This window comes from Salvelinus sp. IW2-2015, linkage group LG20 (genome assembly GCF_002910315.2).
Source record: "Salvelinus sp. IW2-2015 linkage group LG20, ASM291031v2, whole genome shotgun sequence".
NCBI classification, from domain to species: Eukaryota; Metazoa; Chordata; class Actinopteri; order Salmoniformes; family Salmonidae; genus Salvelinus; species Salvelinus sp. IW2-2015.
The window spans coordinates 77,340,967-77,357,811 of NC_036860.1; the positions used below are offsets into that span (position 1 = coordinate 77,340,967).

Consider the following 16,845-nt stretch of genomic DNA (forward strand, 5'->3'; position numbering starts at 1 on the left):
TCATTTTAAGCATCTTTTAACACAGGATTAACACAGGATTAACACCTAACAAAGACATTGTACTTTTTAAAAACACTTTTAACATAGGCCAGGCCCAGTTGTTACCTCATATCCCAGCGATAATGCCTTACATTACGCCTGGGAAGAAAACACTTAAATTTGCTCAACTTGCCATTGGCTCAAACATTGGCTCACCTTACACCCTATGGCCATTGGCTCAACTTATCCCAAGGTAAACRTTTTAATATATTAACCAACATAGTTACAAGGATGAAACCCACGGCTGTAATGTTTATGTGATGATGCTTTATTTATTATTATGGTCTATGTAATGTGGTTTCTCCTAAACCCCTCTCTCTTACTGCAGTGCTACATTCAACAGCTATTCTCATGAGCTGTACAGTAGAAAGGTTTTCCATAGTTACTCCCCTGATTGTTGTAATTAGGGTTATTACAGTAATCATCATCATCATCATTTGCTGGGCAGATGCCCTTTCCCACTTAGTCCTCTTTCACAGTAGGCTCTTAACCTCACACTGTGGCTGAAAGCAGCCAAGGTGATGAGGTCCCAGATCAACGATATGAGAGAACATGATTGGCCGCCCGTGGTCTGGTGGCGCTTCGTCAAGCCTCATTATGAAATGACCCTAATAGTATATCCATTATGTATCATTACCTGCATACAGCCACTTCTCATGATCGTCCATTAATTTACCACTCGATGAGGGGAAGTTCTGGTTGGCTAAGCAGCTGAGTGGCCGGTGACTTGAGTTGACTGAAGGTTCATTATTGGTTTAACTGAAAGTCGAACATCATCATAGACGCCTACAGGCTTTTACAACACCAAACCTCACCAACTGTAGTTACACTCGTTCTCCCCTCTCCTTCCTCCACCCAACCACACCATTCCCAAGAGAGAATACCTTGGCCGCCTACGAGCCTGCACGGTATCCAATTGACTGCTCTCATTTAAGTGGTGGCGAGGCAGTGTTGGGGGGATCRATACTTTCAGCCTGTGGGGGCTGTGTGGGGCTATGTGTGAGCTTTGGGGATTTAGTGCTGGGAGCAGTGCCGGGCCCCATTAGGTGCATTCATCATCTGACACCCATGGTCGGCTGGTCAGCGCTGAATGTCATGCTGTTRACACTCCTCACACACAGGCCTCCCTTAGCACCGACRYTTACTCTCTGCATTTACATGTTRCCCACATTCATAGCCTAYATTGCACCCATGAGCCCTGGAGCTGCAGTGGTGACCCATACATTACACACATCCAATCAATGTCGTCCAATCTTTGCTATGTTTCTGAATAGGTTATTAAAGTGTMATTGCTGTAGAGGAAATGGCTACTATATCCGTTCTGGTTGGTCAAYACCTGTCATTTGAGTTTTTACTGTAAGTGACAGGGCAGTGTGCTACCCCCGTCTCCATTCCTCAYAGTATTCCTACCCTGTACTGTGCTATCAATCCTAGACAACCTATTCTCCATGGTGTTGTGGATTCTGATCTGATCAGGTACGTAGGTGGTGAGACAGAAGGTCAACCCCAGTTCTCTGAATTCCTTCACCTCACAAGTCAGCTTAACCAACAAATGCCAACTGTAATACAGAGGAATGAAATACAGCGAGAAGTCTGTCATACTCTTAAGTTGTCATGTTGCTCAAATTCTTCCCAGAAGGATAGAAAGGTCACTCCATAAAAMACCTGGCCTAAAAGCAGTAGTCTGGCGAAATGTGCAGTGAATGACAAGTGCCATGGCAGAAACAACATGGCCGTTTTCCTGTTGGCAGTGGCATTTCCTTTGAACTGTTTACCCTGAGGTAAAGCCACAACTTCTCTGATATCAGAGAACTCCCTTGAGTTGTATGGCTTAGAATATACAGATGTTTGACCTATATTGTCAGAGCAAAATAATCTTGCAGCAACAGGAGTTGAACGTTTATTCTATAATGTTGCCTGATTGGTGGTTAGGCTATTAGCTGGCCAAAAGTAGACTACGTGAAAATGCAATACTGTTAGTCTGAGTTTTCAGTGAATATATGTAAATCCTAAAGCGGTGSAGGAAAATTCTCACCAACAAAAGATTGATCAAATTGATCCCTACATCTGTAARTTCGTTTTTGGCAGGACAATTTTTTTTATTTTAAAAACTATTAGTGGAAAAACAAGTTCAGTTGGTTAATGTACTCTGCCATGGACCAATTTTGCGCAGATTCATTTTCCTTTCTGTYTGTTAATGTGTCTGACCACTGCTGTTTCCTTCTTACCTCACATGTTCCAATAGCCATGACCTTTTCCCATCTAAATGCAAATGGGAGGGTCCTACACAAAGTGAAAACCATAGCTGTTTCCCATTTATCTGTACACAATTGCAACCAAAAGGCTTTTGTTTTCATGTTGCRWGGAAATGTTTTCTTCTGACTCTATGAATTTAAAGAGGCTTTGAAATTGCACTGGCTGTTCTGGAAACAGTGGGTATTAATATGTGTGTCATCAGAGTAATGGCAGTCATAATGTRTTCTGTTGTTACTGTGAGTGCCATTAGGTCAATGACCTCTGTCGATAGTACAATACAGYAGATTCAAACTCTCAGGGGAAGAGGAGGGGAAAAAAGAGTTGATAATGCTCCCCTATTGAWTTTAATCAKTAATGTGTAGTTAACAACTTTACCTACCAATAGAWTTATACAAACTGCAGCAGTGGARGAGCACTGGAAACTTTATTTAATGACAAAGGACAAAGGGATATACTATAGCAGGTCTTGTCATCAATGCACTGCAKTGGATAAAGATGTTGTTTCTTTATCTTGTTTCATGTGTATTCCAAATGTGTGGCGTGTAAGACCTTGTGGGTGAGGTTGCAATTTGGGCAACTTCTTGCARAAATCTCAGAGTAGCATTTAGTCTAGTTAATATAGGTGACAGGATAACAACGATTTGTAACTTAACCTGGAGGTCCATAGTATTATATCTATGGGGTACATGCTAATTTGATGTTGAAATGTTTAGGTTTATACATTTATTAGACTGTCAAACAAGTTGTATAATTCCATATATACAGTAGTTGTGGGTTATGGTCCTCTGTCATTCTTTACAAACAGTTAGTTATATGTTTATACCTCAGCCATGAAAAAACATAATACCAATATTACCAATTCACTCTCTAATTCGTGAATATTGTTTAAATGAACATGCAAAAAAATTCCCCCAGACTCCATATTTACTAAACTGATTATTGTTTTGTACAATACACATGGGATGTGCTTTAATAATTCATTTGTAAACAAAAACATTTGCACAGGAACAGTCGTATACTGCTTGCTTTGAAGCTTTTTAAATTAGTCCTCCATTGTTTGTGCAACAAAGACACAAAGGAATTTTCATTCATACCACATTGACACATAAAAATACAAGCTTAATAAATGGCAAGGAATATTTGCAACAAAAGTAAACAGTGCTTTTACAGCAGACAGATCTTGGGACGCAACAACTTAGCAGCACGTTAGTCTCAGAACCTACTGCCAAAACTGAGCTCTAGCCTCATGTGTGTGGGAAAAGCTTCTTGTGGGCAATATCATTGACTGACTGGAAAGTAAAACCAGAGCTCTGCAATGGGGTGGATGTATTTGAGCCAGACAGATGGTTGCTTAGAGACATGTCTGTAAGATTCCGGTGGTGTAACATCAGTACAACACAGTGTTGCAGGTCCACCATGTCAGAGTCAGGGCCATCAAATGTCATTTTTTCGTTGCAATTTTTTTTTCTTTCTCTGACATAGCTACAACAACAAAAAATGGCTATAAAACTATCATTGGAGCTTGACAAGGACTATGAAACTCCATACTGAACTATCATGTTTTTTTTGGTACTCTGGCCTTAACTTGAACCTCAAAATAAATGACATTTTATTTGCTATCCTCTCAGTATCTTAGCTGATACAGGGGCTTGAAACTAGTGTAATAGATGCTCTTAATATTTCAAGTGCATCAATTTCTACTGTGTCTACATTGCATGTGAACATACAGTATAATATAGCTAGTCATATAATGATATACGCATATCATTTAATAAGAAAAATTGCARTGTTAGCCTCTGTTGTAATGACAAAACGACAAAGCAAAATTAAGTCTTAAATATGGACACACTGCACAAGTTGTAACAATATTACGCAAGCTCCTAACATTTCAGGTAGTACACCAGTGACAATGTTTGAAATTGACAATGACCAGCAAATTTATATAACAACATCTCTACAGTAAATGTCTATATACCCATTTCCATGACCCAGGATTTTACGATAATATTTGGACTTTCTTGTTAACTGAAGAGATAGTTGAAAAGTAAAAACATCGACAAATCATGTACTTGATGTGTCTGTTACTCTGTAAGTATAAGAGGACACAGCGGGAGTCCACAAGGAAGTCTGGATGAATTCGAAAATGTGGAAGACATTTTTTTTAATCATGTGAAATATTTTTTCAATTCTAGTTTCTTATGTTTTTTGCTTAAAATAATCACTTCCTTTGCTTCTTTTCAAAGAACATTTAGTTAATTTAAGAATTTCATCCTTGTAAAATTTGTGTCCTATAGATTCTGAGGTATATCACCGAAACTGATTCTGTCCTTTGCTTCTATAGTGCTGGTAAATCATCCATGATAAAAAATGACATACAAAGCTGGTTATGGATCAACACGTTAGTCACAAGACATAAAAACACAAGCGTGATTATACAATTAAGAACATGAGTATGGGCTTCCACACAATAAGGCATTGCTTTAATGAAAACATCTGGACATAAAAATCACAGTTTTAATCCTTGTTTAGCTAGTGATTATATTGATGTCCTCTTTGTCGATTGTTTCAGGTACGTCAACACACCTGCAACAATGTAACAATTGTAAACACATAACAACAACTATTATTATTCATCTTTGATGAATGGAGTCAAATATACAACAATACTGTATATCAAAATGAAAGCAGCTTTTCCCAACTCAAAACAAAATGGATGTCATCCACTTGGATTATATAGCGAGGGAATGAGTGCAGAAAATGAAGCTATTGAAAGAAGCATTAGYTTACATGGTCACCTGTGGAGTAGTGTGCCTACAGTCTAAAGCTGCCAATTAACAGTGGCAWGAGGTTGATTCAACCCTAGCCATACACAATCATCCTACAAGCACAGTTACAAAAATATACACACATACGCACACACATTATTGTACATGTTTGTTAGTATCAAGTATTTGTTGAGGGGTTGGACTAATCTGAAATTGTGATCTTTAATTGTGAAAAGACTGTAGACTCTTGGGTAGAAACTCAACAATTCCACTTGTCCAGCTCTTCTCATTTAGTGTATACTTCTGCTAATATAGCCTATTTACAATCATTTATGCAACGGAAATTGCCACTATATSCACTAATAAGCTGATATGTGCTGKCCGTTACCAAAAAACAAGAATAAATCAACAGAGAAAAAAMMCATTAATTGTGCTTTTTAACCCACAARTCCACKTCATCATTGAAWTGGGAACAATTYCGAGAGGCACCTCTTGAAGTTCTAACACCAGTTAAGTTCAATAAGAATCTCTAAAGCTATAACAAGGACTGAAAATACAAATAGTAAATATATGTATATATTTATAAAGTTGATCCAGTTCCTTTCCAATTCCCCTTTTTAAAAAATATTGTCKTCTTACGAATAACCTCACATAAAGCATTCCTTATGTGTCAACGTGCAAAGCCCTTATGTTGCCCTATAGAGAAAGWACAGATGTCTTTGTGGTTGTTGATTCTAGTTGTGATAATCCAAATCTGAATGAAACAGAGAGCTTGAGCTGAAAGCAAGAAGGGTTAGTTGTTGGCTACTTTGAAAAGAAGACCTATGGTGAGGTTGCACACCTCTGGAAGTATCTGCTGTTTTCATCTGTTGACAGTCTGTTGACACAGGAATCCTTGGCCAGCCACCCTCTCGTTAAACAGTTACCTCGTTCTTACTGGCYGTGCGGTACTGGTTGTTGTGYTGGTGGCCTGGGATGTACTGTAGATGGTCCACCGTGTGTGTCCGTCGTGAGGCAAACTGCTGCCTCTTGTTGGTGGTCGGGTGGTTGACGGTGAGTGTGTTGTATGAGTCGTTGATGGTAGTGGGATGGGAGTGCATCTTTTGCATCTTAGCGTAGCGCTCACTGCGGTCCATGACAGGTGTGGTGGGCACAAAGTTGATGTCTACATGGGACATGGCCCGCGACATGGCCTTCTCCCGGAAGTTGGAGCGCCGCAGCGACAGCATCTTGTCCGGCGAGAGCAGGGGGTCCTGGGACTGCAGGCGGTCTGCGGAGAGCAGCTGCTCCTCTGAGAGAATGCGGCTGCCGTAGGAAGAGAYGCCCATGTTGTAGGCYGAGAGGCCGTAGCCATGACGTGGGGTCCTCTCTGGGGACAGCACATGGTCCTGGGACATGGYCCTCTGGACACGGTGAGGCCGCTGACGGTGCTGCTGGTGGGGCTCTGTGTTCAGCTTCACCATGTGGGGCGGCTGCAGAATCTGCCGACCTGCCAAGTCTTGGTGTCGCTTCCGCRTGTAGTACTCATCTATGTCCTTATCACCTGAGTGGGAAAGGAGTGAGGGGAGGAGAGAGGGAGAAGGASAGGAGAAACATTACACTCTATATAAAGAATGATTCTATACCTCCTCCTGACTGGATCAGCTCAGCAGTTCTACTGTGACAACTCCTACAATTCCCCTTTGATTATGATTGCATTTTCTGTCCTTCTGCTTTCATGGGAGAAGGCAGGGGCTCTCTCGCATCACAATAATTCCACTCCTGTTCTGGTGTGGAAAGGACTATACGCCTGCCGCGAGGCAAAACAATCAAACTGTCAGTGATGCGAGTGTTGCACTGCAGGGTAGCCAGTGGTTTGACAGAGGGGCTCTACAGCGAGTGCCAACACTCTCCTGATGTTAAAGTCATTACATCTGCATGAGGAAAGCGGCGGGCTCCTCTCAAATGACTTTTAAACAGGCTTTTAGACCGGCTGGGCCTGGCAACATCAGATTGATGGCACCCTGAAACTACTGTGACTAACTGTCATCTCTGGGGGTTAGATACCTCAGCGGAAGCTAATTTCCCAAGGCCTCAAGAGGTGGTCTAAAAATGTGCTTGACTAAGATTTGGATGATAAGGATTTTGTTTTAGTATGGATATTTAAACCCTCCTCCTTAGATAGATGCCACGCCTGGATAGAGAAGATCACCTTTTTTTTCTCTACGTAAGGGATTTATTTTCCCCAGCCATGCATCACTAATGAAGAAGACATGGGTTAGAGTTCTGGCATTAGCGTTTTGTCTTTTTCTCCAGGGGTCCCTTTAGGTGTGACATTATGGTAAGAAATGTCAACAACACTGACCCAGAGGCTATAGCTTGCCCACAGTAGACAGGACATGTCCCTTAGCTTCATTTAAGTTCCTCTTCGTTGCCAAGAGTTATAAGGATTAGGGTTCAGTTTATCCTAAGCCTATAGATCAAATCATTAGAATTGACATCATTGCATTGAAAATACTATSCCATGTTGAAATAGGGGTTGATTTCATGTTGTACTCAGAGACATTTCCACCAACTCTCCTCAGATGCTTTAGTTTTGACATTTCAAAATCAATTTAAATTTGACATTTTAACTGCTGTTAAAAATGTTAGGCCTTTCGTAAATAATTCACATAGGGCATTAGGCCACATTATTAGTATGAAAGATGCAACTTTGTAACTCTTWTCATGGCGAGCATGGAGTCTGACAGCTCACTAAACTAGGMAATCYRTAGGCAGGTCAACCTTGTGTGTTTTGTGTYCATGCTCATGATGTTACAAAGAACAAATKWATTTCCTTCCTTTTTACTTTTATGTTAAAGAAATATATGCTGGATTCATTTCTTTGCTGCTTYGAATAAGACGTTGCACTTTAACTTGCATTCGATTTTGAGAGGGCATGGGGTCTCAAAGGTGAGGTGAAACCACAAACCTGCTAGCTGTGGCTAACTGACTAGGTATCCCCTTTCCCTTTCCTTACCCTTAATTAAACTAAAGTCTCCACTCTCCCAGATTAAATTCAATATGGTGAGTATATTCATCTGTGGTAGCTATTGATCCCAATACGCCATCATCCGGCCCAGACGGAGCAGTAATCACATAATGCACATACACTTGTAAAAAAACTTGTGAAACATCAATTATAAAGGGATCTTTAGAGGGGATTAAGATAAGGCGTGGTAAGAGAAAGGGGCCCACAATAATATCATTTAGCTTTTTGCTTGGCATGGGGATTAAAAGGGCTCTGTTGTTCTGACGAGTGTTCTAATGCCTTTTAAGTTGATTACAGAGGGAAGGAGAAGACCGAGCCAGATAAGATTGCTGCTGCCTCCTCCCTTCCCTCCACCCGCTAGCTCCTTGGAGGGTCTGAGCAGGTTATTTTAGAGTTGTGTCCTCCATCTCCATCCCCGGCTCCCTCCAGTCCTGTCTGACGGACAGGGGAGAACGAAGGAGGAGGAGGAGGAAGAGGAGGAATCCCACACAGACTACAGTATGTGCATTTAGAATCACAAATGAACCATATTAATTAGATTTTCGTCATCATCTCTCCAGATGGTTTCATTAAAAAAGCAACTCATTATATACGTTTTTGGCGTTTTTCCAAAGCCTCTCTCCTTGCACAAAGCCACAGCATCTATCAGAGGTATGAGGGACCTCTCCTCTCAGAAGAGCTGTCACTGTACTGTAGGTAGGTAGAGAACTGAAATATTCACTTTTCTGACAAATACTTTAGGGTTTATGGGTCCCAGCTCAAACAGTTTTTCATTTAATTGGATTCCTCTCTGTGATGTCAGTGTGTTTACAATGCCCTATGACATTAAGAGAAGACCCCTTGGTTTGATAAGGGAGAGACACAATCTACGATCTAAAGGTATGTAACATACTATGAAGGGAGTTTAAATTGGTGCAWAACATGTATGAGATTTTAAATTTTTTCATCAAGGTTATGAAATCCTTGGATTATTTTATGGTCTTATATCTACCCACTGGGCACAGACATCAATTCAACGTCTATTATAGACGTTGGTTCAACGTAATTACAATGAATTGAGGAGGAATCAATGTTGATTCAGCCAGTGTGTGCCCAGTGGGTAATGTTTCTATTGAGCAGTACTAGATGAAGAAGCAGTACAACGCATTGCTGAGTATAGACAATTCAGATGTTATCAATGTTGTCCACATCGAAGGTTTCGTCACATTGATTCTCTGTGTCCACACTGAGCATAACATACAAGCCTGCACTAGAATACCACACCCTATTTATTTTAATACAGCACTAATGAACATTCGAGCAGGAAGGAACTAATGCTTTTGCATGACACATGCAACGCAACCAACCACAGGATACTAGAGGAGGAGCATACTGTGGATCATGCAGCTGTCATAGGGGACATGGAGAATGGGGAAAGTCAAGCCATCATGCAGAGGAAGTATAATGATAATAATCGGGCTGACCCAGATCTCATCTCAGAGACATTAGTCCCATCTTGTTGGCGTCTAGACTCATGTGGGTATGGAGAAATGGCTGTTAATATGTCATTACCAGACATTAGCTACATGACATGKGCCACAGATGGAGCCAAATAACATGACAATTAGATGTCAGTCAATGGGTCAGTAGATGGGGACAATGGGGCTGAATCCAGTGACTTTAACATGTGCTTGTGCATTTCAAGAAACCCATCTCACACACAGAGATGTCTTCCTATGGATTCAGCTCATAACCCCAATGACTTTGTGCTCATGACTTATGTTTGCATCCCTGTAATAGGCATCCATACAGGGTTACTATTGCATCACAGTTCTTGAATGCAATGTGGACTTCAACACAATGTGTTAAGATCAACCTTTTCTCCCCCCTGTGGACTGGCGGGGTCCAGGCAGGAGATCAAGCAAACATGATGGTGTATGTAATGAAAGACCACCTACTTAATTTGTGGAGAGAGGAGTATTTACTTAAGTCAGCTTTGCTCATTGCCGCCAGCTCGTAGTTGGGAGGCAGGTGGGTGAGGTTCTGGAAAGAGCGTGAGAAGGACATGTCCAGGTCGTACGGCTCTGTCTGCGAGGTTAGGATGTTGTTCATGCGCTGGGGCTTCTCTGCAGGGGAGACAGGAGAGATTGACACAGTGCAATCAGGCTACAATCAGACAGTCTGGAGGATGCCACAGAGAGGGGCGCGTACACAGGGGGTCTTCACTGGAGGAGACAGGAGGATACAGAGTGTGGGTGTGAGGAGGGTGTGTGGGTGCGGTGGGGGTATGTGGGTGAGAATAGATGAAGTGGGGACTGTTATGTTCGACTCTTCTAACCGGGATTTAACATGATTTGTTGAAGGGTTTTTTAAATGTTATTTCAGAGTGCAATTCTGGTGTGCTAGGATTGGTTTCGACTGCAAGTGCACTCGCCACACTAGCTGTCACTAGTAGGCGTGGCGCCATTGCGGGTGGCTATGCTGCCTGCCTGGCTGCTGTGGCCATGGTTATGTGGGACAAGTGGTCGTGGCGCAGGCAGCTGGAGCGTTAGCAGTCCTCTGAGGTGCTGGTCAGCGGTGGCAGGTTTATAAATAGGTCTGGGTGACTACTGTGATAGAGAGGACAGGGACACACAACACCAAGGACCATGTGGAACAGAAGTGAGGCATTCCGTGAGAGMGAGAGAGACAGAGTGAAAGAGARTGTGAGTGTGAGCAAGAAAAGATGGAAGGGAGTAGAATGTGTATTTTGTGTAACAAAGGTCCGGTTCTGAAGCGTTACCACAGATCTTAATGAGACTCTACAAATTGCAAACAGTGTGTGGAAGCTAACCCAACAAAGAGAGATACTGGAGAGAGAGAGAGAGAGAGAGAGAGAAAGAGAGCAGAGCAGAGTGAGAAGTTAAGTGAGAGTTTGGTGTCAACTTTGGTTCATTCAGTCTGAACAAAAAGKAAGAGTGACCCCCCGCCTTGACCCCAGCGATATACAAGACGTCACTGTCACCAACTGTCACAACAAGAGGTCGACATATACAGTACGTAAAAGAGAAAGGGAATACACATGTACAGCAGGTGTATATGCGTATTACTTACCATGTCTCATTTGTCTGTGGGCTACATAACAAATCCAAGTAAGAGAAAATGGATCAGTAACAAACATTATTCATAGTATGTATTAATAACCAAACCAATGTGTATGACATTTTCTGTTTCAAATTAGTTGTTGAAAGTCTATGCTATTTATAATGATCGTATTAGTCAAATAAAGTAATCAGATTCCTATGTATTGTGGCCATTCTCAATAGTAGTGATTCATAATCAGCTCTGGTTTGATCCACCTTGAAAGCTATCCTTTGGTGTCTGTGTTGGAGAGACCTATCTACTTATGGGTACTTTCAAAAGTCCCTTTGCCTTTGAAAATGTTGGCCTCAAAACATACAATTGGAAAACTATCCTGCCATGAGGTTGGAGTCCACAGCTCCACTGATGTTGAAACAGACATTGTAGCATGGTGTAGAGTTTCAGTGCATTGTGCAACAATGCACAAATAGCTTTTCTCTCTGAACTCATGGTGTTTCACTGCAGTGTTAGAGCTGTGACCACTCAATAATTTCATGCTAAAAAGCATCTCTCTTTTCATAGAAAATCTCATTTAGGAAAATAGATAAGGCACAATATAAGTAATTGAAGTTTTTCAATAACTTGAGTAAGCCATACAGATGCCATTATAATTCATTTTCCACAAGAACCCGTTTAATTTGCTATCCAAGCTATTCATTTCCTGTCAAGAAAAATAGTTTTGTCCTCGCTTGAATTATAAAAAAGCATATTTTGACTTATTTCGAATTTAGTCAAAGTTCATGTGTCATACTGGAGCTGATGCATTCAGGAAATCAATATGACCTAATCATCCCTCAAATTTATTGGGGTAAATGAAGATATCTTTGTAGCATACCCAAGAGCCACTGTGTGTTGTGTGGCAGTATAATCTCACACTTAAAAGGGCATGGTTAGTATCCATAATGTACTTTCCATCTACCATATATCTCTACAGACGGTTAGTTACTATCTAAACATTTTTATTACTCATTGGAAAGAGTGAAATATTAGCAACCAACCACAGTCATATTATATATACTGTACTTATGTGAACATGCAAACCTTAAATATCCTTACCAATTTTAGGTGTGTGGGCCTGGGTAAGATCCAGGTGACTATGTTGATAATCATGTTGGTGGTTGCCTATTGGGAAAACAATGAAAAGGTTAGGTTTGGAAATCAAATTAAACATTACCATAGATGCACATTATGTGCATTTCATGTCAAATAAATGGCTGTTAATACATGACAATATTATCAACTTTTCCCTCATTTTTGTGATCATTGACTCTTGTAATGCAGGCTGACTGGACACCACTGTGAATGATCACATTAACCTATGTCCCATTGACAGACATTTTAGTAAATTGTCTATGCGTTACTAAATTCAAAGTATGAGATCTGTCTAAAGATAGCAGTGGTGTGCTTTGATATCTGACTGATGATTTATGGGATTTTGTGCATCTTTACTCTACTACACAGTTTTCACATTTTAAGGCAGGCATTTTGTGCTATTCCCTTTTGAGCAACAAAGAATGAGGTAAGACAGATTTCATCAGAATCGTCAACTTCCTGACATCTGTGGGACTTCATGTCATGTGAGGGAGTGAATATGTTCCCTTTATTCGATGAGGTCTATTTGGTCAATGTAGAGCACAGCTTCTCCTCTGCTACAGCAGCAGATGCAGGACACTGTACCTTATTTGCATTTCAACAAATTCATTGATCATCCCATTAGAACCCTAAACACAAAAGAAACTCAAATAAAATGTGAACTCTTTAGAATGTTTAACGTGAAGTGACAGGAGAGCCTGTCCGTGGCGTTAGAACAACAGTTGCTTTCTTTCCGTTACTTGCTAATGGAGAGTTGTGACAGTTACAAAAAAGATGTGTGGCAACACAAGCTTTCATTTCGTCTTCTGGTTTCGGATAAGCTGGAAACTGCGCATAACATACATTTTGCAGGGAAAAGTGCTTCCTGTTGGAGAGATTTATGTCAAAGCAATCAGCACAGTAGGGTAAAGTACCTTGTTAAACTGGATTTTACCATAGTTCTAAAGGAATAGCTTTTTAGAAACAATACAATGGAGTAGAACAACAACCAATGGACAACACCATCCAATTAAATGGCAATGTACCGGTATTCCAAATCCCAATATCCTTTACGAACATAAAACAAGATTTGTGCCCAATCTCCCTTCACACTATAGCTGTATTGCCCTGTTCAATCACCCTGTTTGATCAAGGGACCAATTACACAATCTTCAGATGGCTGAGCTAAACTAACCTGCTTTGCGCTTGCCAGGGAAAAAGTTTTACACTGAAAAGAAGAGGTTCCCTGCTATCTACAAACTGTCTAACAATCAGGCCGTCACAAAAAAAGGTTGTTTAAAAACTGATTGGAGTGACTGCTCCTATATCTGCCTTCCTGTTGTATTGGCTTTCCTTTGGCTTTTCATAAACGTTGGTAACATTACGTTTTTCTTATACAGTATGTGCATCCATTTTGTATTGCATCACCATTGATTATCTTCTCAGAGTGGACCTCCTACAGTTGCACGCCTTAAAAAGTTAAGCAAATGTGAACAACCGCAGATGATGTTGTTTGCTGAAGAACACCCACATCCTGTCTGTTGTGTGTAAGGAGGTGGGAAGATGTCATGCCCCAGGACTCCCATATCCACCCACCACTATGTAAATGCATCAATTCATGAATCTGATGTACAGTAGATAAGTCACACGACTCTCAGAAATGCAGAGGTGTCCAGTCATTTCATTCCAATCTGTAACGTGTCCAGAAACAGGTACAGGAATGTTTGGATGAACAGCTGTACTGCCTGCAGGGCTCTGGATCATAAAAATAMGAATGAATAGAACAGGCTTGGAACCTCTAAATCTGGCAATTTTACTGGTAAACTCCTGGGTACACTCGCAAAGACCGCCATGGCCCATCCCATAATGCCATCGTTGCCTTGAATGGGAAAGCCCATTCTATTCATTCTTATTTCCATGCTCTGGAGCCTGTCAGTGGAGGGGCTTTGTGAGAATTTGAAATAATGAATGCCATAAAACAGTATTGTTGGAGTTATACACATCTGCACTTCAGGTGTAGTCTATCTACTGTAATAGAGCTAATTTGGAATGGCTTTGTTGTGTGAAAGTCTTCATCCAGACGATGCTTTACTTGATACCAACAATTGTTCGCATTTTACCCATTATGAGTCCACATTGTACTTTGTCATAACCCTCAAACCGATATCTCTGGTTATTATAATGAACAAACTTTATTACATAGGAACTACATACATACTACATATCTAATGGTTTAACATCACCTCAACATGTCAAACATGCTTGGTTGAACATAATGCAGGCATTTTGGGCACCACTGAGTGAAACCCTTCCAGGTTCCAGCGGCTGGACRAGACAGAAGGGATCCCACTGTTACCCAGATCCATTTTGAAAGCCTCACTCTGCCCCTGTCAGGGAAACCTGATGGACTGCCTGTAACGATGAGAGCCCACRCCGTGTCATTACCCTGGCAGTGTGTAAAGTGTCATGTGGGCCCTGCAGGGTGGCTGGCTGGGGCTGAGGCTCATCTCACCTCATCTCTCCCCCTTACACCCTGCGGTGGTAGAGGGAGGGACAGGAGCCTGCTGGGGCAGATGCACTGCAAGAACCTACCATCAACACAGACAGGTTCTGCATGGATGTGGGCTTTGTATCGATATGCGCTGAGACCAGAGGTTCTATTGTGCACAACGCTTGCAGGATGTTTTTGGGGTGTGATTATGGTTTGCAGGTGCTGCTTTGTTTCAGTGTACAGCAGTGTAGTTGTTGCTACAATTCTGAATAAGTGAATATCCTAGCTCTTCACACATTCAGAAGAAATCCAGGACTTCTAATTGTTAAGTTCAAGATGACTAACTGAATCCCTGTGCTTCAAAGAAAGAATATTAGTCACTCTACAGACAAAACAACAATAAAGCTCGGAAGAGAAAACAAAACAGTATTGTGAGAGTAAACCTCACTTCATGTGTCACACGTCATGAGGCACAATGAAAGATTGTGAACAGGTTGCAAGGCATGTCTGGATACACTTTGAACAGGTTGCAAGGCATGTCTGGATACACTTTGAACAGGTTGCAAGGCATGTCTGGATACATCACTGTTGCTTTAAGAAACACTGAGCCACATGAGCTTGAACTAATGCTGGTCTATAACTGTATCTGCCCTACATTGACAAATCTTTAGGGGGTCAGGACATTTTTCATCCAGCTCATCTGCCAATGCCATCACAACGTCTGTTAGTTTTCTGCATCACATACTGCAAAGAGATCCCAGTGATACWWYWWTWSMMTAKKSWAWWRWWGTAACAACCATATTGGGAGAGACATAAAAAGCAACAGTTACATGACATAAACCAAAAACATGTTGCAACTTTACCAAACCTCCTCCGGTGGCCTGAAGTTTGTTGATCTCGTGASTTGCTARCAAGGATAAGCACAGATTTATCTGATGTCTCCTTCAATTYGAAAGAAGTAACATCATTCAAAGCTGCCTTTATCCCTGCCTTAGCATCTTATCATCTTCTTGAAGGATCCAAGTTGAATAGAACAGCAACACCTGGAATCATGTAGGAGAGAAGCATACGGTATCCACTTGCAAAAACAGCACTCTATAGATTGGATATGTAACTAAAAAAACWAAGACAAACATTTAAAAAACTGCAATTATAATGGCTAAACAGCAGAATCATATGATATGAATTGATGGGATTGGATCAGTTCTAATGGAAAGGTTATTTTCTAACTCTGAAAAGAAATGCATGAAGCTCAAAGACACAGAATTTGACATTGAGCTCTACCTATTAAGTGGTAATCCAGAGCCGAGCAAATGTTTGGCATACAGGAACATTTCTCCCATAACCTTCCCCAGATAAGATTTGAGGATCAGACTAATATCAGCCTTTTGCACACTCTTTCTACGGCTGTTTCTATTACTAACAGATGTCTATACTAAAGAGCTGTAAGGGGTGCGAACTGGTGGCAGAGAAGTCAGACGCAGGAGAGAAATAACTGTGTTTCCAACAGGGCAGTTTATTAACAAAACAGAATAATAAAATAAATGGGTACATAACCCAACGCACACCAGGACAGACGTGCACAAGCACTTACAATAAACAATCACCGACAAGGACATGAGGGGTAAAATACATAACATGTAATGATGGGATTGGAATCAGGTGTGATGGAAGACAAGACAAAACCAAAGGAAAATGAAAAGAGGATCAGCGATGGCTAGAAGGTCGGTGACTTCRACCGCCGAACGCCGCCCGAACAAGGAGAGTGACCAACTTCGGCGGAAGTCATGACAAGAGCTCTCATATTCATTGAATAAGCCATATTCAAGAATGCTCAACAACCTAATTCATTTAATTTTCAGTGACGCTAATTAAAAATAAAAGGAGTCAGTTTTTCATGGAAGAAATGCAAAAATCCTACCGAATACAAATGATCAATTAATTTCCATTTTAATTTCCCTTTCTTTATTTTTTTGTTTGAATAATTACTTTCTATGTTTTCCCGCAATTATATATGTATTTTCAGCATAAGGCAATTGTTAATGGGGGAGGTGATGAAACATTTGAATGAAGGAGAAATGCCAGGCTTTGTGAAGACAACAAGCTGGAAAAAT

The 16,845-nt window shown here is 41.0% G+C and overlaps 1 protein-coding gene across 1 annotated transcript in view; it reads right to left on the bottom strand.

Moving 5' to 3' along the window:
* Window positions 1-2,489: 2,489 nt before the first annotated feature.
* LOC111981235 (protein shisa-6) overlaps window positions 2,490-16,845 on the bottom strand; it is a 62,738-nt gene continuing 48,382 nt past the window's right edge. Inside the window, exons 3-6 of the mRNA XM_024012418.3 lie at window positions 12,226-12,291; window positions 11,143-11,163; window positions 10,008-10,175; window positions 2,490-6,603 (exon numbers count right to left, since the gene is read on the bottom strand). Of these exons, the coding sequence (XP_023868186.1) occupies window positions 5,975-6,603; window positions 10,008-10,175; window positions 11,143-11,152 (807 nt within the window). The 5' untranslated portion in view covers window positions 11,153-11,163; window positions 12,226-12,291 and the 3' untranslated portion in view covers window positions 2,490-5,974. The remainder of the gene's footprint in view (window positions 6,604-10,007; window positions 10,176-11,142; window positions 11,164-12,225; window positions 12,292-16,845) is intronic.